We start from the raw sequence: 25712 nt of genomic DNA, 5'->3' as shown, positions 1-25712 counted from the left end.
AAGAGGGAAAGAGGAAAGTTAGAGACTCAACCACAGAAATGTAAACATGTCTGGAGCTAAAATAACTGCGCTTTCATTGAAAACAGCGCTGGGAGCTACACCCTCGACACAAGAGCCATAAACTGACCCCAAACACACACACACACACACACACACACACTGCTGCTGTACACTCATAAACTCACTTCACTTCAGCATTTCATCACTAAACAAGACTTATTGTCTTACAGCATTTTGCCTCTCAAGTACATTTATGTTAGACTGGTCACGATATCATAGATTTCGCACGGCTGCGTTCAAACCGATCATGCCGATATTAGCACTGATCAGACAATACCTGATGCTACTGGATTATTTTGCTGCACAATCGCATATATGATAATTCAATACGCTGGTAACTTAATTTTTTTTTATATTTGCTAAAAATTAAAATAAAGCTGAAAATAAAGGAAATAGAAATATTGATTTGCTTTCACATTGACACATTTACTCTATATACACTAATACAGTCCAGTACAACAGTCATTTCTCAAATATTTATTACAATACACACTGATAAATGTAAGACTGTCTTCAATGCTATGAGGTGACTGGATGATTTCAACTGATTCCTTTTGAACTGTCATGAACTGAACTGCAGCTCAAACTAAATGGAGTTTTAATTTAATTTCACTAGTTAGCAGTAAACGGGTTACCTCACCTCGAAAATTTGTGTTGGATGTTATCTTTGGAATGGAAATATGAATATTGTATTCGTAAACATTATACCTTTTTCGTTTATTTCAGTTAATCTCATAAAATTAGCGAGCTAAGCCAGTAGTAGTGAAGACGCGAAAAGAGGAGGAACAGACACAAGGATTCAATTGAGTGAGTCATTTACGCTCGAACTTCGATCGGGTTGGTGAATCATTTGATTCAGATCGGGAATTCGGAGCTGGCGAGCGAATCATTTGATTTAGAACGGAGCAGGTTCGTGAATCTTTTTATTTAGATCGGAAATTCGGAGAGAGATTGCGAATCATTTGGCAAATTATATGGGAACTTCGAGCGGTTCGCGAATCTTTGTTCAGATCGGGACTGCCAGCACGGATCGCGAATCATTTGATTCAGATCGGGAGTGCGGGTTCGCGAATCATTTGATTCAAATCGGAACTTCGGATCACGGATCGCGAATCATTTGATTCAGATCTAGAGTGCAGGTTCGCGAATCATTTGATTCAAATCGGAAATTCGGAGCTCGGATCGCGAATCATTTGATTCAAATCGGAACTTCGGATCACGGATCGCGAATCATTTGATTCAGATCTAGAGTGCGGGTTCGCGAATCATTTGATTCAAATCGGAAGTTCGGACTGCGGATCCCGAATCATTTGATTCAGATCGGGAGTGCGGGTTCGCGAATCATTTGATTCAAATCGGGAGTGCGGGTTCGCGAATGATTTGATTCAATTCGGAAGTTCGGACTGCGGATCGCGAATCATTTGATTCAGATCGGGAGTGCGGGTTCGCAAATCATTTGATTCAAATCGGAAGTTCGGACTGCGGATCGCGAATCATTTGATTCAAATCGGGAGTGCGGGTTCGCGAATCGTTTGATTCAAATCGGGAGTGCGGGTTCGCGAATCATTTAATTCAAATCGGAAGTTCGGACTGCGGATCGCGAATCATTTGATTCAGATCGGGAGTGCGGGTTCGCGAATCATTTGATTCAAATCGGAAGTTCGGACCGCGGATCACGAATCATTTGATTCAGATCGAGAGTGCAGGTTCGCGAATCATTTGATTAAAATCGGAAGTTCGGAGCGCGGATCGCGAATCATTTTATTCATTGGGACTTTGGAGCGGGTTCACGTATTTTTCTGATTCCTTTTTTAATTAATCAGTACAAAATGTCAAACCATTGAGGCAGTACAGTTATAAAAGCAAGACAAAACAGAAAAAAAGAAAGAAAGAAAGAAAGAAAAAATAAATACACAAATACAAATCCTTTTTTAAAAAATTGACCATGTTTTTATTTTAGTAAAAGTGTAGTAAGCATGTTTTTTCACATAGGATGAATATAGAGATGCAGTTTTCACTGATTTAGGATTAACAGAACTTTTGATAGTTTCACTTGTCTAGATCTTCTTTAAATAAAGAGAAGAGAGGTTTAGAGACAGATTGTTCTCTTTCAAGTGCTCAAACAATCCAAAGAAAGCATTTTTAAAACAGAAAGAAAAGTCACTTACAAAATGAGATTCGATGAACATTACAAAATCCGAGTAGTGAACTAGACACTCACATGTGCCGTGTCCCGTGTTAAAGAGAAACATTAGTGGATGTGAAAAGCGGCAAGAAAAGATTGACGAGTACTGAAAACTATACATGATTTAAGCCTATTCTATTTATTAGGGCATTCATATAAGAACTGTTGTTATCAGATAAGTTCCATTTAAAATTCTCCCCCTTTTATTCGTATAAAAATGGATGAAATATTTTATTTATAATTGTATAGTACTATCAGTATTAATAATTAAAGATATTCATTTATACTTATATATAAAAATCTATGTACGTAAACAAATCACAAATCTAAATCTATTGTACACTCGATGGTGTAAACCTATCGAGGTGTCTTGACTGACAGCGGTTCTGTACGCAGTATGTACTGAGTGCGCGCGCGTGACGCCATGTTGTCCGTGTAGGGAGCGCGCTAGAGTTTGACACGCAGCCTCCGTCTGTTTCTCCGCTGATGCGCTTCACTTCAGCACAAACTACCGCCACCGACAGCGAAATCCACCGACGACATGCTGAGAGATTCACGTCCACATTCACATGGTGAGTTTGTCACGGCTTTTCTGCTGCTGGTTTATGATTGTTCTTCTGTTCGTGTCAACACACTAAAGCATGAGAAACTTCTCCGCTCCGTTAGTTTTCACTCACAGTTCTCCTACAGACAAGTGCTCGAGTGTTTGCGCATGTGGATGTTACTCTGTGCGACATTACTCAGAGAAATGATGTCGCTGTACTGATGTTACGATGTAAATAAAGGCAAATAAGTTACAGTAGTGCAGCGTTACATCTGAGTACGGCGACTGTCTGTGTTCATGAGCTTTAACAGTGAAGAAATGCTGTTTGACACACAAGATTGAGTCGAAAACGCAATTCTGACAGTTCAAGACCAGCCTGAACACTGACCCCTGACCCGAGAGGTCAAGGGTCAAGTGATGCTCTGAACTCACACACTTCAGATAGTCACCTTTGTGTTAGTATATGTGGCCTGGTATCAGAATTATGAGCTGAAATGCTTGTTTTCAGTAGTGAAGTTTGGTGGATGAATGAAACGCTCTCTGTGAGTCCAGTGATAGAAAAAGCAGAAGCTGAAATCCATCTGTCCGCAGGGAGAACTGTGTGTTTTACACATAATCGTGACTTTGAGTTCGGGCTTTGTAGTGTGTGACTCGGTCACGGCTGTAGTGCTGGTCTTTTTCAGATGGACAGACGTCTTTTACCTCTGTAAACTGAACCAGCTTATAGTGTTTATGCATGTGTGAGTTTCTGAAAAACAGTCTGTTTTGCTCACCAGTGATGCGTTTGTTTGATCAAAAATACAGTACAAAATTGTGAAATGTTATTAGAATTTAAAACAGCTGTTTTTTATGTGAATATCTGTTAAAATGTAATTTATTTCTGTGATGCGCAGCTGAATTTTCAGCATCATTACTCCAGTCTTCAGTGTCACATGATCCTTCAGAAATCATTCTAATATGCTGATTTGCTGCTCAACAAACTTTTGTGTAAACAGTTGTGCTGCCTAATATTTTTGTGGAAACTCATACGTTTTATTTTTCAGGATTCACAGATGAATAGAAAGTTCAAAAGAACAGCATTTATTTAAAATAGAAATCTTTCGTAACATTATAAATGTCTTTACTGTCACTTTTGAGCAATTTCATGTGTGCTTGATGAATAAAAGTATTCATTTCTTTCCAAACTTTTGTGTGATATAGAGCGATTTGTTAAATTAATGTGCGTTCAGTTTTCTGTTGGTTTGCTGTGACGCTCAGCGAGTGTTTCTGTAGCTCATCAGAACTGATCAAATATGAATGCACGTGTCTGCCGACGTGCATTTGTCTCAAAATGCATCATTATATTTATCATTTAATGCATCTACGCCGAAGCATTAAAACAATAGTGTATTTCACAAACAGCTACAAAGAAATAGATTTCAAGTAACAGACTGAATTTAACATGAACAAGCTCAAATAGATAATTCTCCAAAAATAATTTTTCATTTACAGTTTTTAACATTTGTTCTTTACAGTGTAGCATCTTGTAGAAATATTACATTAAAGATGTTCCTTGATTAACACTAGAGTAGGAGCAGTTTAATGAGCTAAAAGTGTAAATATGCAACAGAATTTTGGCCAGCAGCATTGTTTGAAAAGTAATTTTGATCGACAGTAATATTAGAGCGGTTTCAGTGATTGTCGTTCCTCCAGAGCTGCAGATTTATATTTGCGTGTGGTTCAGAGGGTAAACGAGCCGCAGTGAATCAGAAGTGTGGTGATGTGGCTGATTCTGTGTCATTTCTGAGCGTTTGAGCAGCATCTGCTGGACTCTCGTGTCTCTCTCGCCGTGTCTTTCTGTCTGTCTCTCTGCCTGCGTTTGGCTTCTGTAAATCAGGCTAATCTAAAACAGGGAGGATGCTGAAATAAAAAATTTCATCTATTTCCTCTCCATATTTTCTCCTTGCGATATGAATAATTCTCCTGCACAGATTGATCTGCTGCTGCCGGCTTCAGTGTTTGGCTTCACGCCGCTTGCAAATGAATCATCGAACGGGCTTTTGTTTGCGATTATCTCTCAAAGAGCCGCGACTGTGTGAGTTTAAATGGGATCGAGTGTCATATCTGACAGATCTCAAAGTCATAAAGCATCTGAATTTTTTTTTACTGTTGTTTTTGTCACTAATTCTGCTCGGATTGCAGCGCGTACGTCTGTTAGAGGACATACGAAACTATGGACTATATAATAAAATAAAATCAGTCCGTCTCAAGTCACATTTATTTCTGTACTGGTTTATACAATACGGCTTCACAGAACAAAACATAATAACAAAATCAATTATTCAAATGTAATCAAATATGTAAAGCTGTAAATATCTGTAAAGCAGCTCTAAAAAAACAAAACAGTGCCATTATTCACATCAGTTCAGGTTTTGTTATTCATCTGATGCAGTGATTTCACTGATATTAATTGCATTTTATCATTTTTTTTCAAATTATCCAAACATTGCTAAGCTGGTTGGTCATGATTGTTTTTCCTCCTTTTTTAAAATGAGTATCTCAGAGTATTGCAGAACCACCCGTTTTCTGTTGTTGTTTTGTTTGGTTTAACCGCAGCAGCTGTCTTTGTGTCATTGGGCAGCAAACATTTTGGTTTTACACGGAAAAAATAGGACTTACTTTGAAACTATTTTCACTGAGAAATTGCTAGTAAATTTCACAAATAGTTACAAAAGAAAAAAAATGTGAATAAAAACCGCAATTAATAAAAAAAAAACAAAAAAAAAATCAAGTATCACAATGAATTAAATGTAAAATTCTGAAATAGGAAAACTAAAATAGTATTTTCTTGTAAATCGTTCTCCAGCAATCTTTATTTCTGAAAACTTTGAAAAATCTTTTTTGGAAATCAACTCAGATCCTCAGCTCGTTTTGTTAATTCCTGCTCCTTAGACTTTCTCAAGTCCAAATGTTATGATCAAGATTGCTTAAAGTTCCACTGTTAGCGTCTGTAGGGTTTATAATGGGAAGCGTTTGAGTCTCAATCCTAAACCTATTTAGGGCGTATCTATGTAAGTATAGTGTGCATGCAGAACACTTCAGATTTGAGACTTATCTTCATTTTCATTTATGTGGGTGAAAACTCAGTGAAGTATAAATCTCAACAAACTTCCAGTGAGAACCTAAGAAGTCTTCAGCATCACTCGCAAGAGCTCAGAAAACACACGAGAACTTATTAAGGCTGTAAGCGTGTGTTTATCAGCCCGAGCCAATAAAGACAAACATCATCTGATTAATCATCTTACTGGATAATATAATAACACTGTCCTTCAGATAGTCTGTTTGAGCATCATTATTAGTTTTTATATTTATCAAACTTCATAATTTTTGTTAAATATTGACATGCTGCTGATATAAGGAAGGATTTTGATGCTGTTAAAGTCCAGTCCATTCTTCTTCAAAATATCTTGTTTTGTGTGAAAACACAAAAGGTTGGAGTGATGGTGGTGATTTTGGATGAATTTTTGGATGTTTTGTTTTTGAAGGTAGTGTAGTGTGTGTTTGTTGTTGTGAAGTTGCCGTGTTTAGTCGAACACACCCTGACACATCAGAACGCACGCAGCTACCGTATGAACGCAGGAATGAGCTGCAGGCGTCCAGGACGAGCGGCGGCCGAGGAGAGGAATGAAGCGGTAAACCGCGCTCTGGCCCGCAGACGGCACACGCTCGCTGCTAACTCAAACCGTGTGTGCGCATTAATGCGCGTGTTCACGTGAGCCGTGAGTCCCGCGTGACGCGCCTCATCCAGCCGTGTTGTTTTTGTGTGACGGCCTGCAGTCAGCGTGCTGGAGACTGCAAATTAAATCGCCCGTAAATCTGCTGTTACAGACCGTAAAAACTAATTTTAGAGTTCCCTCAGTGTGTGTGTGTGTGAGAGAGGCAGTGTGTCCAACTGTGTGTGAGTGTATGAGTGTGTATGTTTGTGAGTGTTTGTGTGAGGGTGCGAGTGCGTGTTTGAGTGTGTGTGAGTCTTTTTGTGGGAGAGAGTAAGAGAGTGAGTGGGCAGTTGTGCTTTAGTGTGTTTGAGTGTGCAAGTGCATGTGTTTGTGAGTGTGTGTGGGTGCGAGAGTACGAGTGTGCATGACTGAATGTGTGTGTGTGTGTGCGCGAGTGCATGCGAGTAAGGGAGTGAATGTGCGATTGTGCATGTGCGCAAGTGAGTGCAAGTGCATGTGTGTGAGTGTGTTTGTGTGAGAGAGTACAAGTGTGCATGAGTGCGTGTGAGTGATTGTATGTGTTTGTGTGAGGGTGCACAATGCGGTGTGTATGTGTAAGTTTTTACGTGTGTGTGTGTGTGTGTGTAAGAGTGTGCAAATGCTTGTGCAAGTGAGTGGGTGTGCGAGTGCATGTGTGCGTGTGTGCAAGTGCATGTGTTTGTGTGAGGGTGCGAGTGCATGTTTGATTGTATGTGGATGTGTGTGCGAGTCTCTGAGAGAGTACAATTGTGCATGAGTGCATGTGTGCAAGAGCGCTCGTGCGATTGTGCATGCAAGTGTGTGCAAGCGCATGTGTTTGTGAGTGTTTGTGTGAGGGTGCGAGTGCATATTTGAGTGTGCATGTGAGTAAGGGAGTGAGTGTGCAATTGTGTGTGTAAGTGTGTGTGAGTGCGAAAGTGAGTTTGCATATGCATTTGTTTGTGAGTGTGTGATGGTGAGTGCATGTTTGAGTGTATGTGGGTGTGCGTGAGTCTGTTTTTGTGAGAGTATGTGTGTGCGTGTGTGCAACTGTGTGCGAGTAAGTGCATGTGAGTGAGAGAGTGCACGATTGTGCATGTAAATGTGTGTGAGTGTGTAAGTGCGTGTGTTTGTGAGTGTTTGTTTGAGGGCGCACGGGCGAGTGTGTGTGTTTGTGTGAGGGTGCAAAATGCGCGTGTCAGTGTGTATGTGTGTGACTGCATGTAAGTGTGTGCGTGTGAGTGTGTGCAAGAGTGTGCGAATGCTTGTGCGTGTGCATGTGTTTGTAAGTATTTGTGTGAGTGCGTGTTTGACTGTATGTGGTTGTGCATGTTTGTGTGTGAGAGAGTACGAGTGTGCATGAGTGCGTGTGTGCAAGAGTGTGCAAGTGCTTGTTTGAGTGAGTGTGCGAGTGAATGTGAGTAAGGGAGAGAGTGTTCGCGAATGTGTATGTGAGTGTTCGTGTAAGTATGTGTGTGATCTTTTTTTGTGTAAGTGTGTGAGTATGTTTCTGAGTGTGTGTGAATGTGTTTTTGTTAGAAAGTGTGTTTGTCAGTGTGTGTGAGCGTGTGTGTGAAAAAAAAAAAAAAAAATTCAGCAGTTCCTTTTACAAAAGAATGTTGCATTGTTGTCATTGAAAGTGCTGCACAACATAGTTTTTTAATACAGTTTTTTAATATTATAAATAGTAATGCATTTGTGTGATGATTTAGAGCTTTTGTTTTGGTGTAGATTTGAGTTAATGTTTTTATCTGCAAACCAAGATCTTTCCATACAAAAAAACACACTCTGAGAACACCCTAGCAACCGCATAACAACACCCTAGCAACCACGTCAGCATCATATCAGTGAGCTCAGCAGAAATCGCTCTCGTTCTCTGTCTGTGTGCAACAGGTTAACGGCGTGTGTAGCTGGTTAATCAGCGGTGCTTGTGTTGGATCAGTTTAACTGGGTCAGACAGTAAACAGCAGCGCTGTGAGTCAGAACTCGGCACGTTTGGACGCATGAGTGTTTTTCCTGGATTCGCTTGCGCTGCAGCTCCATCACAGATTTGTTGTGATCTTCGGTGACAAAACCTCAGTGAGGTTTACTTACGGCGAAGCGTGAGGCGAGACGCGAGACCCACCGCAGCCGGAGCGATGACGCAGCGCTTGGTTCTGGGTGAACAGGATTATGGGAAACTGTTGGATCCGTCAGGTGGATTTCACTCGCACATGAGCTCGTATTTTCCTCTAGTATAGAAACCGGCGCTGCTAGTTCATCTCATTAGAATGTGAATATTGTTCGCATAATAGTATGTGGTTATTAATGTCTTTCTCTCACTCTCAGCCCAAACTGTTTATGTGTTTATGAATCTCATAGATTTTTACAGCAGGGTTCGTACAAGGTGCTTAAGTGCTTGAATTTGACTTCTTGAAATTTAAGGCCTGGAAAACCCTTGAAAATAGCAGTATTCCCGTAGAGGTACTCAAAAGTGCTTCCATTATTGAAATGTATCTAAGAAATCAGTGTTTAATTTTGTCAATAAGCAAATATCTTTTCATGCAAAATTCACACAATCAAAAAAACATCATACCTTTTTCACTTAATTTTAGAAAGCAATTGAGCTAAGCCAGTAGTAGTACTGACAGTGTCTTGTAAACACGACTGAAGACGCGAACAGAGTCATTTACGCTGGAACCGCTCTGATTGATTCAAACTTGTGACTCGATCATTCATTTCAAGCGATCTACAAGCAACTTCACTATTCATTTTCGAATTTCGATGATTTTTTGTAACGGAATCAGTTAAACCATTGCGTCACAAAATGATTCACTTGTTTAAAGCACTCAGATTGAATCATGTATCGTGAATCATTCGATTTAAGGCAAATTGTGTATCGCAAATCATTTGATTTAGATCAAAACAGGTTTGTGAGTCATTTCTTGAATCGAATATTCAGATCAAATGATTCGTGATACATGATTTGAGGTTCCAACCTAAATTAATTGATTCGCGATTCGTGAAGTTCCGATCGAAGTCAAATGATTCGCTATCAGCGCTCTGAGTCCTGATCCGAAATGATGGTTCTTCAGAGTGTGAATCGTGAATCATTTGATTCAGATCGGGACTGCAGAGGGGGTTCGCAAATCAATTGTTTTAGATCAGGATTTTGAAGCGATTTCGCAAATCTTTTTTTTTTTTTGTAACAGTAGAAAATATCAAACCATAAAGGCAGTACAAAGTATACGCAAATACAAATTCCTTAAGAAAATTCACTGTGGTTTTACTGTAGTAAAAGTGTATTATACTGTGTAACAATACTTCACATGTGCTTCTCTTTATTTTTGCCATTTTTTTATTAGTATATTTTTTTATCTGTTTCTCTCTTTTTAGAATTTGAAATAGAAGACATAAGTAAGATTTCTCCTTGAAAATCAAAAAAATAGTGCTTGAAAATTCCCTGAAAGTCCTGGAAATTCAGAGAGATTTTAGAGTTCTGTGCAGTATGTAGTTATACAGTAGATAATGTAAACTTATTATAACTAAAACTAAAACATATTTAAATTAAAACCATAAATAAAAGCATTTTCATAACTTGAAATAAAATAAACTTTAATTGAAATTAAATATAAAAACTTTCTAAATTAACTTGCCAGGCAGCATTTCTCATTTGAATTGAGTTTAACTTGATGTACTAAAATAACTAAAACTGAAATAAAAATAAAAACTGAAAGTGACAGAAACACAGCAAAATTACTAAAACTTTAACAAAATGTTCCAAGTGTAGCGATGCGTGAACTGTTGGTAAACACTACGAGATTTGAAATCTTTGATTGTGTGATTCCCAGTGACGCAAAGGTAAATGTGGTCAGACGTTAAATCAGTGTTCACCTCTGGTTTTGTTTTTTGAATGCAGTTTGTGTGTAAATGTGGCGTCCAGGTGAGCGCATTGCATTGTGGGATGCAGTACAGTGTGCTGTCGTATATATATGTCTCACATTCACTGCTGCTGTTGTGTTCACATAGAAAGTGCAGAGTAGTGAGCGTAGTGAGTTAGTATGTTATTCCAGCTCTCGTCCAATCAGAAGAGAGGAACAGCTGACCGCAGACGCCAGCCGCGTTTGTGTGAGAATAAACAGACTGACGGCCAAACTCCACACACACACAATACAACACACACGTGAGAACACACACATATGTGGCTAATTTGCTGGAAATATGCTAAGTGGTGTAATTCTTCAAGGGCTATTAAAGACGTCTGATAAGACCACACACACACACACTTTCACTCACACACACTGTGTCTCACACTGTGCATTTGTGTGTGTGTGTGTGAGAGAGACAGACAGACAGACAGACACACGCACGCGTGATGCAGGCGTGTGCAGCTGGACTGGTTCCCGTCATGAGGTCACAGTGACGTCATGATCACGGCTGGACGTGTCATTATAAGCTCGTCTTTCATGGTTTCACCGCTGTAATTTTCTGCTGAACTGAAGTCTGGGGACGTTCACTAATGACAGACGGAGATCAGATTCAGATCCATCATGTGTTTAATGCTGATGTTTGTGCTGTAATTACAGCGGCTGCTGCTGCAGATGTGTTTCAGGAGGCTGTTGGACGCTGTTGTAGTTGTCACAGTCCATGTGAGTTTATAAGTGATCTGTGTCGTGATCATCTCTAGTGTCATCAGGTCATGTTTTGGAGCATGAACAGAAAGTCCTCTTGAGATGTTAAATTAATAATAATGTTCACTGATCACATGACATGCAGGTAAACCAGTAAATAAATTATTTATTAAAAACAAATAGTGTATTTTTAGTATGTGTTTTGATTGATTGGTTTTTTTTTTATGATTTAATTAATAATTTGATTTTCATTAGTCAGTGGCTGTTTGCACTAGTGTTAATTTTGTTGGCTATTTTCAGTTTTCAGTCATAAGAACGTAATTTACTGAATAACACAGAATGTCACAGAATTTATCAAAGTTTGAATGAATTAATCAAAAGTAGGTGATTACACTTAAATCAAACTTCAGTATGTACTAGTGTCTGTAAATATTCCGCCGCAAAAATACCATTTAAATGTGAATCCTGTCTCTGTTTTAATGAACGCAGCAGACGAGCGCTTTTGTTTACTACACACCGAAGTGCACGTGACGCTGGCGGTGGTTTCAGCGTCTGTAGTTTCACTAAGTGAGGACAAAAATACATGAACAGTATCTTCATGAGCATTTGATCGTTGCATTTTAGGAAAACTAGCGTTATATCATATACACACAGAAATGTAAAGGTAAACACGGCAACTCGTCAAAATAAAAGTCCGGTTTTAACTTGAAGACATTGTGCCAGAAATATATTACTACTATTACTACTACTACTACAATGAAACAAACATTATTTTTAGGGTATAATCACACAACATTTCTTCCATGTTTTAATTTTAATAGTAAATTCCCTTTGTTTGCCCCAAAAAAGTTTGCTTAATTTTCAATAAATAAAAGATAAATGAAATGAATGTTTTATGCCTTCATTTAATAACCAGAACATTTTAAATACACAACACAGAATTTCTGACCTTTCGTAAGGCTATTTTAAGAATAAATTTGAATAAATTAAGTATGCATTCAAATAATTAGACATGATAAAACACAGAATTTGATAACAATAAAACATATGGTGAGAAAAAAAAAAAACATTTCATAGGGCCCTAAACATGTCATTTTTGTTAAACCTTTATTAAATTGATGTGAAATTGTATGTTTAATGTTTTTAATTAATTAGACATGCTCTTTGATTAATGCAATTTAATTTAACCATTAAAAAGGAGTTGAGAAAAATGAAAACAGGGAAAAAATAAAACAGATTTCATAAGGCCCTAAGACCCGTGTTAAATGTCCTTGTCAGTTTTTATCATATTTCGTCAACCTTATCCTGTTTAGTTTTAGTCACGTTTTAGTCGACTAAAAGTCTCAACATTTTAGTCTAGTTTTAGTCAAAGAAAATCTAAAGTATTTTAGTTTAGTTTTGGTCAATGAAAACTTGACAATTTAGCAATTCGATTGTTTAATTAATCATTAATTATTTAATTTTGGCAGCCATTTTTTAGTCTTAGTCTTACTCAAATGTATTTTTTAGTTATCATATTTAGTCAACCATGTCCTGTTTTTGTTTAGTCAAGTGTAAGTCAACGAAATGTATTTAAGCATTTTAGTCAGTGAAATCTTAGTCACATTTTCTTCATGTTGTATAATAGTTAAACTGATGAAAATTAGTTTTGCTTAAAATAATGATCGTAATGAGTGTTGTCATTTGAGAAATTTACTTTTGCATTTTAAGTATTGCACTTTCACCCCTAAGCACAAATCAGTAGAATGTGGACCTAAACACATGGTTTATTTGACCTCATCTAGTGTTCTGATTTATTATAGGCTTTTTATTATATAAATTAATACCAAAGACTTGCACACTCTTTTTGTCTACATTATGAAAACTGCTAAAACAAAAAATATTTTAACAGTGAAATTCCTAATAGTAATTCATTCCAAATTGCAATAGCCTATGTTTCTCTATTAAAGTGGAGATCTCATGACAGAACACAGACGGCTGAATGACGCTTTCATTTAGATCACTAAACTCCAGCTTGTTTGTCTGTGTTTTCAGATCATCAGCGGTGGCAACGAGCAATGAGGAGCGAGCGCATGCGCATGGTTGCTGGATTGCTTAAAATAATTGAAACACTGGGCAGAAAATGTATACTTGCAACAGATGGGGCATTTGAACTCTTGTTATCTGGCAACCGCACACGAAAGCTCGCGTGGTAGAGGCGTGTGAAGCAGTCCACAATAACATTTTGTCTCCTTTGACGAAAATAAAGAGAGGTTTTTGGGAAAGTTTTTTTTTTTAAATACATTTTAGTCTCGTCTTATTTCGTCAACGAAATTGCACGTTGATAGTCTTCATCTCATCTTAGTCATGGCGAAAAAAGCTCGTCAACAAACATTTTTTGTCATAGTTTCGTTGGTGAAATTAACACTGTGTAGATTCTATTTACAGTGTATTAAAATAGCAGGATTTGCTATTTATAATACTTACTGCAAATAGAGTAAATTATATTTTTTTTTTTTTGAAAATAAATGCATGTCTGATATGATATGAGATTTTGAGGCGAATTTCGAACCCAGGTCGATTGCGTCGAAAAGACGACAGCACGCGCTTTATCACCTGCACCACTGGAGCTGATATGTTGTGATTGTAGTGATGTGTAGTGTTGACTAACCCAATCACACGCTGGTGGGCGGAGTTAGTGTAACAGCCTCTGCCAACAAGACAGGCTATGTGCACTTAGTGTAAATAGATGCTTCCTTTTCTATTAACTTACAAACCTGTTTGGGAATCTCTGAACTAGATAAACTCTAATAACTACTATAACTGTGCCATGCTGAACACACACATTTTAAAAAACATCCATCTGTGCTGATGCTGAAAGCATTTATCCATCTGTGTGTGTGTGTGTGTGTGTGTGTGTTTTAGGCTGCAGTGGTCAGATGTCTGATGTCTGTCGGAGGAAATGATCCAGACTGGAGCAGAACCAGAACCAGTCAAACACAAGGTATCTATATATATATGCACTCACATAGACATGCACACACATGTACACAGAGTCTGTCTGTCTTTTCTATCTACTGTGCTCGCAAAATCTCTGGTAGCCCTTCAGGCAGGCTTTCTTCAGATTTTGGCAGCCCAAAATGAATTCAGCTACCCCGAATAAAAGAGACCTCGGCTGAACTTCACTGTGGACAAATCAGCATGATCAAAAACTTCTGTGATTGTAGACAATAGAATAGAATATACTTTACATTTTATATATAATGTATATACAGTAGTCAACATTTGACAACAAAGTTGTCCTAAAACCAAAACAATACCCGTTCATGTCTTGGGACAGCATTAATCGTGATATATATATATATATATATATATAATATGTAATAATACACACAATAATATACATTAATTTGGGTGTATTTATATATACATAATAATTACACACAGTACACACACATTAGGCAAATGTTTATTTTGTATGCAATTAATCATGATTTGACAGCCCTAATATCTTTATATTTCAGTCACAGATAATTTTTTCACAGGACTTTTTTTTTTTTTTGGTGAGCAGAAAGAAGTACTATTATTATTATTATTATTAGTAGTAGTATTATTATTTAAGGAACACTTTAAGTACTCCTTAGCATAATTAATAAAGGTCAAACATTTTTAAAGACAAGCATAGATAATGTATAACTAGACTACAAATAAAGTAAGGTCTAACATTAAGATACAGAAACATAACAATTAAGTGTAAAATAACACTGCATAGTGTTGTTACACCTGGCTTAAAGATGTAACATTAAGGGAGATGACACGGCGGAATAACTTAAAACATAATATTTATTACAACAAAATTAACCAAAATAACATAATCAGGACATCAGTATCAGTAGGTTCGATCAGGGTGAAATGCAAATGAGTGGATGCACAGTGAAGTGTGGTCAGCGCTAGTGAATGAATGCGAAACAAAACATAATGTCACAAATTGGAGCGCGGCTCTGGCAAACTGCCCACGCGTCAGCGGAGCAGCAGCGCCGACGAACTCTTGCATCACGTTTAAATACGAGCCATGACGCGCATCAGGTGCACTCGAGTCACGCCCCAAATCAGAAAACCTACAACAGAAAAGAGAAACCAAAATACCCAAAACAACACAACTCAGTCCTAACAGTGTTCACTGTATAAAGTAAGTACTGTACAGAATAATGTTTGTTAAAGCTGTTTTGTTGTTTGATTAAAGGAGAAGTCCACTTCCAGAACAACAATTTACAGATAATGTACACACCCCCTTGTCATCCAAGATGTTCATGTCTTTCTTTCTTCAGTCGTAAAGAAATTGTGTTTTTTGAGGAAAACATTTCAGGATTTTTCTCCATATAATGGACTGATATGGTGATTTTGAACTTCCAAAAGTCAGTTTAAATGCAGCTTCAAATGATCACAAATGCAGTTGTAAACGATCCCAGCTGAGGAAGAAGGGTCTCATCTAGAGAAACAATCGTTTTTTTTTCAAAAAAAATGTACGATTTATACACTTTTTCAAACTCAAAATCTCAAACGTTTGAGTTGAACTCTGTGCACTCCAGTTCAACACAGTTAGTGTATGTCGAAAAACCCCCATCTCATTTTCTCCTCCAACTTTAAAATCATCCTACATTACCGCAGAAGTGCCGACCCAGTGTTTACAAAGTGAATGTGCAGAGAAGGTCAATTTTGAAGATTTTAAAGTTTGAGGAGAAAATGACATAGGAGTTTTTCGACATACCCTAACTGTCTTGAACCGGAGAAACAGAGTTCAGGCAGAGTAAGACAAGACGAGTGTTTGAGGTTAAAAAGTATTTACATGTTCCTTTTTTTTTTTTTTTTTGTTAGAAAATAACCAACTGTTTCACTAGATAAGAGCCTTCATCCTCTGCTTTTTTAGAGCCTTTTGAAGCCGCATTTAAACTGTATTTTGGAAATTCAAACTCGGGGCACCATATCAGTCCATTATATGGAGAAAAATGCCGAAATGTTTTCCTCAAAAAAACTATTTCTTTACGACTGAAGAAAGAAACACATGAACGTCTTGGATGACAAGGGGGTGACTACATTAAGTTGGTTCACTTAAGACTGAACCAATGTTTATAAAAATATGTGTCGAGATGGGTGTTTTGAAATATTTTTTTGTGTTTGTGTCCATTCGGACACAAGGAGACGTGAAAGGATTCAGCTGAGTGTTTGTGTGCTGTCTGAAACGTGTTTCTCTGTGTGCATGAAAATAACACTGTGCAAGGAATGAATTGATTTCTCTTTCACCTCATGTGTATCAATGGCTTAAAACGCTTAAATGTTTAATTCAGTCAGACTTTGAAACACGTGCAAATGATCAGCTGTGATCCATTTCATCCTTGCTGTGAACCATGCGAATCAAGGAAGAAATTTAGGAAAGACCGTCGGGCAAGGAGGGTTCGTTTTTTGGCAAACCCTGATCTACATGTATCTGTTTTTCATGATAAAAAAAATTATAAATGTTTATAAAATCATTCAGTCAAGTCAAGTGTCAAGTTTTACGTCCAAAGTTTTCACATTCTCTCAGGTGATGATTCACGGAGCAAATGTTTGAGCAAATGTTGATGGGTGATGATGTCGGGGTGAGACACGGAGCCCACCACTCATCTAAACCAAGAAAGTGCCTAAGAAACGTCGTTTGGCAACATTGTCCCGTGTTTCATCAGCCTCAGGATTCACACGTGTGATGAAACGTCAGGTTTCTTCTACAATGTGACATTAATATAAATACAGTCAGTCCTGTCATCATAAACAGATGGGGAAAACTCTACCACGTCAAAATAAAAATCCCTGCGGTCTGTAGAGATCTGCTGCTGTCTAACATCATCACCAATAATCAAACAGTGTTCATATTAGTGTTAATACGGCAAACTTTAATGACATTCTTTATAATTAAGTTTTAAAGTAATTATGTCACAGTTCCTGTCATTCGTGACTCCTGTGGCCTCATGGGAGAGTGAAGTGTCCATTAGCAGAAATAGCAGGTCATCTGGTTTCTTTCATACTGTCCTGTAGATCACACACACACACACACACACACTGTACAGTAGTGAAGACGTTCAGACGCAGCTCTGTCTGTCCATCTGTGTGTGTGTGTGTGTTGTGATGGAGGAGCTTTGCTCACGTTCAGCATGTGCAGAAAACCTGCAGATCTCCAGACATTTGTTATCCAGCAGCCTCAGCAGGACCAGCGCCAAACAGTGACACTGACACACACACACACACACACACACACACACACGGGTGCTCAGGGTTGGTGGTGATCTGTCCGCTCAGATGAGTTCTGTGCCGCAGCGGGACAGGAGTTTCTCAGCGCGTCCGTCTGTGAGGCTGTGAACACGACATGATCTTCACGTGAGTCTGTGTGTGTGTGTGTGTGGTTTGCTCTAAACTTGTGTTGTTGTGTTTTCTCTGAAATCTGAAAAGTGTTTTTTTTTTTTTTGCAAAGATGGATGTAGGTTGTGTATATATGAATATGTAATACAAGAAATATAAGATATTATGAATGTTCGTTCATGCTGTGGCTGTAAGGCATGTTTGACTGTGAATCACCTGTTGCATGAAATGCTTGTAGTGATGATGATGATGATGATGATGTGGTGTGTGAAGCATCATGCTGAAGTTCTGCTGAAGTCTCATATTCAGCCTTCTGTCGGTATGTCTGCTGTCTGTCTGTCAGTCTGTGTCATTTGATTGTCTCTCAGCGGAGAGATGAGTCTCTTTTCCATGAGAATGCAGGAATGCCGTTGTCCTGCGGGCAGATGCTGCTCTCTTTGCTTGTGATTTCCTGTAGCGTGACAGAGCTTTGAGTGTGTGTGTGTTTGAACCTATTTAACCATATAGGAAGGAGCTGAACTTAACAGAATCTCATTTTTGGGGTAGAAAAAGCTTTTTTTTAAATTGTTAAAATGTGGGTTGTAATTAGGGCCGAGACGCAGTTGGAATTGCTCAGTTTCTGCTTCTTCTCCTCCTCCAAAATGAGTTGCATTTTTGAGGGCCTACACATGCGCAAAAACTCATGAAACTTTGCACACATGCCAGAAGTGGTGAAAATGTACATCTAATATGGGTTTCAGAAGTGAGTGGGGCGAATGGCTTGATAGTGCCACCTACAGAAGTTCAACAAGTTGCCCCTCGAGCTCTTTCACATACATGTACGAAATACAGTAGACACTAGTGTTGTCACGATACCAAAATTTTGACTTCGATACGATGCCTGACTAAAATATCACAACACTACTACTGAACCGATACTATGAAAAAAACAGAACAGCAGGAAAAGTAATTGAATAATAGATGATCCAAATGGAGATCATAGTTATTTTACCTATTAAAACAAAGCATTTCATCCCCCCTTGAAAAAAAAGAATACTAATAAAATAATAATAATCACATGCCAGTGACACTACACAGGATTATTGTGAACAACTACTGAATCCACAGGTGTGTAGAGATCTTTGCTATAGTGGTAAATTAGCTTACAGGATAAAGACAAATCTTATTTCATGATATAGTACATTTATTTCACAACCGCAATTTATATCATGACATAGTCATTTTTTTGTTATTTTATCTTTGTTATTAATAATAAGAACCCAGACGCAAGTAACAAACTAAAGGAAAACTTGTTTGTGAATTTCTTTTTTCCATTCATTTTATAGGTTCTATTTTAATCGTTTCATTACATTTTAATAATCAAAAGCATGTCTGATGTATTAATAAAAATTAATATAAGTAATAATAAAGGATAATTAGATTTGATAAAGAATTAATTTATTATAGACTATTACTTTCTTTTCTTTTCTTTTTTTTTTCCAGAAATACTGTGTTGTGTATTTACAATTTTCTGGTAAATAAATTCTGGTAAATATTCCTTAAACATTGTTTTAATAATATTTTTATTATTTTTAGTAGTAGTATCTTTACATTAAGTAATATATTAATATATTTCTGACTGTCAAGTTAAACCGAACTTTTATTTTGACGGGTTGCCTTTAGGGTCTTCATTATATGACGATGGTTTTCCGCAAAAGAAGCAGTAAAATGATGATGAAGTGACTCTCAGATCAGTTCTAGAGATGATGTTCATGTGTTCACATACTGAGGCGGCAGAGGCTGAAAACACAGCGAGCGTCACGTGTTTGTGTGTAGTAAACAAAACCGCACGTCTGCGCCATTCACTAACACAGACGCTCAGAAATACGGCTCTTATTAAAGTGCATTCCTAAAGTACCGCTACTAGTAAAATGCGGAATCGTACCGTTTTTAAAAGCAGTGTATCGTGATACTTTTTAAGTACCAGTATATCGTACAACACTAGTAGACACATGTAACCTACAAAAAGTCCCCCGGAAACTCAACAGGAAGTCTGTTACTTTTTAATTTTCTTGTCAAGTTTTGTGCCATTTTGTTGGCATTTTCAGGCATAATTAAACAAACTCCTCATAGAGATTGAATCAGATCAACACCAAATTTGTTTGGTGTAATCGAAAGGCCTTTGTGACGTTAAATTGTGAGTTTTCATTGAAGGGCGTGATCATGGCGGCCTGACAAAGTTCAGTGTTTCTCCATGAAAGAGGAAATTGTTGTAATTCAGGCATACAATGTCCGATCTGCACCAAACTTCACGTTTGATGAGAGTCGTGTCCTGAACACGCGCAGTGTTGGGGAAAGTTACTTTTAAAAGTGATGCATTACAATGTTGCATTACTGCCTAAAAAAGGAACTAATTACGTTACTTATTTCCTTTTATGGAAAGTAATGCGTTACGTTACTTTTGAGTTATGTTACTTTTTAAATCTGGGCAGGTCTTGCTTGTTTGATTTTAATATAAAAAGTTCTATTTTTGTCAGATGTAAAAGCCTTTTCACAACAAAAGCCTCAGGCTGAAGGAAAAGTAAATTCACATCTGTACAGTAGAACACAGAAGAAGAAAGTTTAAAAATCTTCAGCAATAAAAAATAAAGAAGAAGAGCAAATGTCAGTTTATCTCGAGTAATTTTGCTTATTAATATGACTGAACTGGATCACTGAAAATCAGCAGCAGAGATGTGGGATTAAATACATAAAGGATATTTGTATTATTTAACATTTAATTATTGCAGGTTTGCATCATATTCTGAGTTTGAATTTCACTGTTTCATTTTGACAAATACTGAGACTGTTTTTTGTGAGTGAGATTAGTTAACGCATGTTCACATTTAGTCTAGAACTAAAGAACTAATTTGTTACTTTTCTAGTTACTTAAAAAAGTAATCTGATTTCGTAACTAGCATATTCCATTATAATCATAGCGCCACCTTCTGGTGACAGAAAATTATTAGTTTTACACTAACTTAAACATGCAATGTCCAATCTGCACTAAACTTCACATGTTTGGTAAGAGTCCTGGCCTGAACACATCTACATGCCAATATGCTGTTATAGTCATAGCGCCACCAGCTGGCAGCAGGAAGTTTGGCACATATAAATGACTTTGACATGTTCCTCCTATTTTTACTATATTAAAAGCATAGTGCCCAACGTTCACTGTTTTCCTAATGCCACCAGGTGGTGGTGAGCTTTAATTATGTATTACAATTAATTATATAAAAGCTTCAAATAACATATTTTGTCTGAAAAAAATCTCTTCTGCTCACCAAGGCTACGTTTATTTGATTTCAGAAAAAAAAAATTGAGATGTTTTTTTGTTGTTGATTTAAAATTTTTGCTGTGCTCCCCATGTTTGGGGTCAGTATTTATTCATTTATTTACTGAAAAAAATAATATTTACATCATCAAGGCATGAAATTGATCATTGTAAATTAATTCCATAAATGCCATTCAAAATAAGATTTTTCAGAGTAATTAATGATTTAATTCATCAAGGCTGAATTAAATTGATCAGAAGTGACAGTAAAGACATTTATAATGTTTCAAAAGATTTCTATTTCAAATAAATGCTGTTCTTTTAAACTTTCTATTCATCTGTGAATCCTGAAAAATAAAATGTATGACGGTTTCCACAAAAATATTGTGCAGCACAACTGTTTTCAACATTGCTAATAATCAGAAATGTTTGTTGAGCAGCAAATCAGCATATTAGAATGATTTCTGAAGGATCATGTGACACTGAAGACTGGAGTAATGATGCTGAAAATTCAGCTGCGCATCACAGAAATAAATTACAGTTTAACAGATATTCACATAGAAAACAGCTGTTTTAAAACATAAAAATATTTCACAATTTTACTGTATTTTTAATTAAATAAATGCAGCCTTGGTGAGCGGAAGAGAGACTTCTTTCGTTAAAAATCCTAATTGTTCCAAACTTGTGTGTGTGTGTGTGTGTGTGTGTGTGTATCAGGGCGTTTCTACTGTGTTCAGTGATTTCGTCACACTGTAAAGTGTCTCGCTGTAACTTCCTCATAATAACTGACGTTACTCAAGAGCATCTGAGGAACAACTCAGCACTCAACACACACACACACACACACACACACCTGATCTGTGCCGTTAAGCCTCGAACAGTTTGTGTGTCCTGTCGAGTGTGGTGTCGGTCGCTACGATCAGGTTGAATTGTAATCGAGTGTGTTTGACCCTTGTGTTTGCAGTGCATGATGGGTGTGTGACAGATGAGCACACCTGAGGAGAGTGTGTGAGGTCAGAGGTCAGAGTCTTCATCCGTCTGTAACACACATCTGTATCCTGTCTGTCTCACAGCACCTGTCTCCCGTCCCGTTCGTCTGTCTCTCGGTCTCACACACGTCCAGAAAAACATCATTGTTTCAGTTCAGCTTATCTCTGCTCTCCCAAATATCCTGTTTCTTCGAGCTGCGCGTCCAGAACCAATAGAAAGCTCTTCCTGCTGCGGGCTGACTTCACTTCCAGCTTTAGCACAATCTCATCCGCTCCAAACCGTCCTCGGCAGAACCGCGACTCACACGCGCCGCCGTAAACACGCACAAACGCGCACACACGGGAGCGGCGTGAGGACGGGCCCGTCCTGCTCCACCATGGCCAGCACCATCAAGGTAAGAGCGGCTCCTTCACACTCGCTAGCGGAGAGCAGAACGAGCGCCGACGGGCGACACCCAGAGAAACCACAGCTCCGTTACGCGTCTCGCCGCCAGCGCTGATGAATTCTGCTCATCTTCTGAGAGTTTGTGTGGAATTTCAATGTTTGTGGAGAATCTTTGGTCAAATCTGTGGCTGGTTGCATGAAATACTTTGACTAGTCGTACGAGTTAGTCAACCCTTAGTTTTTTAAGGATGGGTGTAACTCTTACAGAGTTTTTGTGGGCCTTAAAAAAAATTCACCTTTCCACAAATTAAGGTCTTAAATCACAACAGAAAGTCTTAAATTCATAAAGTCGTGGCGTTAAATGATGCATGAACTGCTAAAAATGTTTTGTGTTGTTTTCCAGCACTAATATCTGAACATCCTCACATTAAGACACATTCACTGGAGATGCGAAATGAAGATGTGACGTCTTGTTTTCAAAAGGCCGTTTATGATTAAAAAGTACAGATATCTGTCAGTGGGGTCAGCAGAATACATGTAGAAACTCAAACTTTAAATGAAGCTGATTTTTCTGAGCCCATCGGCAGATATTTGTTCTTGTGTTAATCATAGGCTCGCGTCATTTTGTTTCTCTTTCATGTCTTCTGTCATTTTGTATTTGGAGTAAATGTATCTTGATTTAAGAATCTTTAGACATTTGTGCTGAAAACAACAAAGATACTGAGAAAGAACTTTTTTGCTGTTTGATCAAAAGGTTCAGTCAAAGTTCTTTTCATATTCTAGTGTTTGCGAGCAGAGATATTCAGTCTTAAATCTACATGATTTTGGAAAATGAATTTGCACTGGACAACGACAAAAATACTGATGAAGGTACAAAAAAAGTTATTTCTAGTGTTTGTGAGCAGAAATATTTCATCTTAAAGCTATTTTGTTTTGTCAAATGAATTACAGATTAATGGAGATCTGAAGGAAGTTGCATTTTCAGACTTTGAAGTGTTGCTAACAAAAGACATTTAGATTTAGAGAACATGTTGTGTTGTGTTCCCATCATTTTATTCTTTAAATTTCCCTTACTTGGTGTTAAAAAGTCTTACATTTAGTTTTATAAAACTTGCAGAAACCCTGTTTCAATTAGTTGCATGAAAACAGAGGTTGGTCAAATTTGAGAATGAAAACTGGGGCTGATTAACTGACAGCGTGTTTGCTGAAATGGACTTTATTTTTGTTTTTTACAGTTGTGATCAGAGTTCAGAGCTTGGTGTTTCTTTAGTTCAAAATTTTATTCTCTTCACACATTTATTTTGCATCTGCTTCAGTTCAGTTCTGGTTCGTGCTGTTTCTCGTCTGTCGTGTGAAGATCACGCCTGTATTGTTCATGGCCGATCTGTGATGCTTTATTCAGATTTTGTCAGGAATTGTTTTTCACACACTATACTTCTAATACCATGAGACACTAAAGAGTCAGTAAAATAAAAAACAAAACAAAAAAAGGAATAAATAATGCTTTTATTCATTAAAGATGGATTCAACTGATCAAAAGTGACAGAGGAGCCATTTACACTGTTACAAAAGATTGTGTGTTATTTTAGATGAATGCGTCTCATAGTCAGATTTGAGAATAAAAAGGTGGACTGATTATCTCTGCGTTTGCCTAAATGTCATTTATTTTCCTGGAATAGTTTTTCTCAGGAATAGTTTTTTAAACTTCACTACAAACTTTATAGTAATCGTAAAATTCTCAGTAGAAGTGAAGTTTGGTTTCTTTTGTCTCTAAACTCTATAATACACAGAGGTGAAGATGTCTGTAAGGATCTGTAAAGAATATTTGATCCAAAAATGATCGTTCTGTCAGTATTTACTGCAAAAAAGAAGATATTTAGAGTTTTTGAACTCAAGTCAGTGAGCTCAAATGTTCTTCAAACCATCAAACAGGTTTGAAACGTCACGAGGAGAGTCAATGATGACGGATGGATCGTTATATGATGGACTGTCTCTTTAAGATCCAGTGGGTCAGATTGGCGTGTTCACGTGATCGGCGGCGCTTGTAAACACACGCGTGTTCGACTGTAGATGTTTGAACACGGAGTCCGTGGAGAGACGATGAGGAGATGATTCGCACAGATGTGAATGTGAAACGCATCAGACGCTGATCTCTGCTTTTGTCTCAGTTTTTCTTTATGCTTTCTTCAGATTTCTGTTCTGCAGGTCGTGTCTGATTTTATCCGCGAGTCAAAACAACAGACAAACGCTTCTGTTGAACACTGTAAATCATCTCAATGACCTTTCGGTTCCTGTTTATAAAATTATTCTGATTTATTAGAACATTTATTTAGTTTGTCATTTCACAATTAATGACTGAGTTCAAACAGGTTTCCTGGACACTCCTGCCATCTGTCAGTCAAGCAGATAGCCCCGCCCCCAACTAGTGTTGTATAGCATCACTGAGATACAGTTACAGTTTTTGTTTATAGTTTGATTTAAATTACATTTTTATATTTTCATATAAATTCATAAAAATTCATATAGATTTTCATATGCTTTCATGTTCATTTTAGTTAAAGTTGTAGTAATTTTATTGTTTTATTTTATTATTAAATGTCTTTATTTTTTTTATTTCAGTTTGAGTTACTTTTATACATCAAGTTAAAGTAGTTTTATTGTTGAAGTTATTTAAATTAACATTTGTTTTATTTCAAGAGACAGAGATGTTTTTTATGGTTTTAGTTTTAGTTAACCAGTGTTATTTTAGGGTAAGATACTGTTACAGTTTTTGTTTAGATTTAGATTTAAATTAAATGTAATTTTTTTCTGCTTTCACACTGATCTTAGTTTTAGTAATTTTATTAGTATTGCTTTTTAAAAATGTCTTTATACATTTTTTAAATTAATTTCTATTATTAGATTTAGGTACTTTTATTAATCAAGGTAAACTAGTTTTATTGTTTGTTTAATTTAACATGTATTTTATTTCAAGTGACAGAGGTGTTTTTAATGGTTTTAGTTTTAGTTAACTATGATAACCCCGGCCCAAACTCTCATCGTCGGTTGAGGGTTCAAACTCTTTGAACATCACGAACAGTCGCACACTTCATGTTTAGATGGGGTGGAGTGTAGGAATGGAAAGAGCGTTTGAGCAGCGTTGTATTTGCGTTGTTCTGAGGTTAATGTCGTGTCGCTCCCGCGGCGTTAACGATGGGCGTCTTCCTCACTCCGCGGCGTCCATTAGAGGTCCTCACGAATGCCGACGGATGGGCTTTTTCCTCTTTTCCATTCCCAGCCCCTGTTATCCCGTGCTGTCAGGAATGCAGGAAATGGTGGCAGAGCACTTCCTGTCTGTGGCTGCGTGTGTGCGTGGCGCAGCATGAATGATCCAAACGCTCATTGAGTGTCATGTAAACGTGTGGAAGACTGCTTTTATTCTTCAGAACATCTTTTTAGTTCACTTTCCTGCTGTTTTGATGTTTGCCACTGGTTTTCTTTGGCAGTGGTGTTGCAGGCTGTCAATCGCTGCGGTGCTTCTCTCCGATTGGCTGAGAGCCTGTGGTGGGCGGGGCATGTGTGTGAT

At 37.5% G+C, this 25712-nt stretch overlaps 1 protein-coding gene across 4 annotated transcripts in view; it reads left to right on the top strand.

Moving 5' to 3' along the window:
* The first annotated feature begins 2697 nt into the window (after window positions 1–2697).
* Window positions 2698–25712, top strand: part of erg (ETS transcription factor ERG) — a 36414-nt gene continuing 13399 nt past the window's right edge. For 2 of the 4 annotated variants that reach the window (XM_051121053.1, XM_051121051.1), the window contains exons 1-2: window positions 2698–2817; window positions 14017–14095. In XM_051121053.1, coding sequence (XP_050977010.1) covers window positions 14054–14095 — 42 coding nt within the window. In that variant the 5' untranslated portion in view covers window positions 2698–2817; window positions 14017–14053. Of the gene's footprint in view, window positions 2818–14016; window positions 14096–22007; window positions 22158–25712 lie in introns of those variants that run through there. The other 2 variants (XM_051121054.1, XM_051121052.1) reach the window with 2 other exon arrangements.

The sequence above is a fragment of the Labeo rohita genome, chromosome 10, assembly GCF_022985175.1.
Source record: "Labeo rohita strain BAU-BD-2019 chromosome 10, IGBB_LRoh.1.0, whole genome shotgun sequence".
Lineage (NCBI taxonomy): Eukaryota > Metazoa > Chordata > Actinopteri > Cypriniformes > Cyprinidae > Labeo > Labeo rohita.
This window is presented reverse-complemented; position numbering and strand designations above follow the sequence as displayed.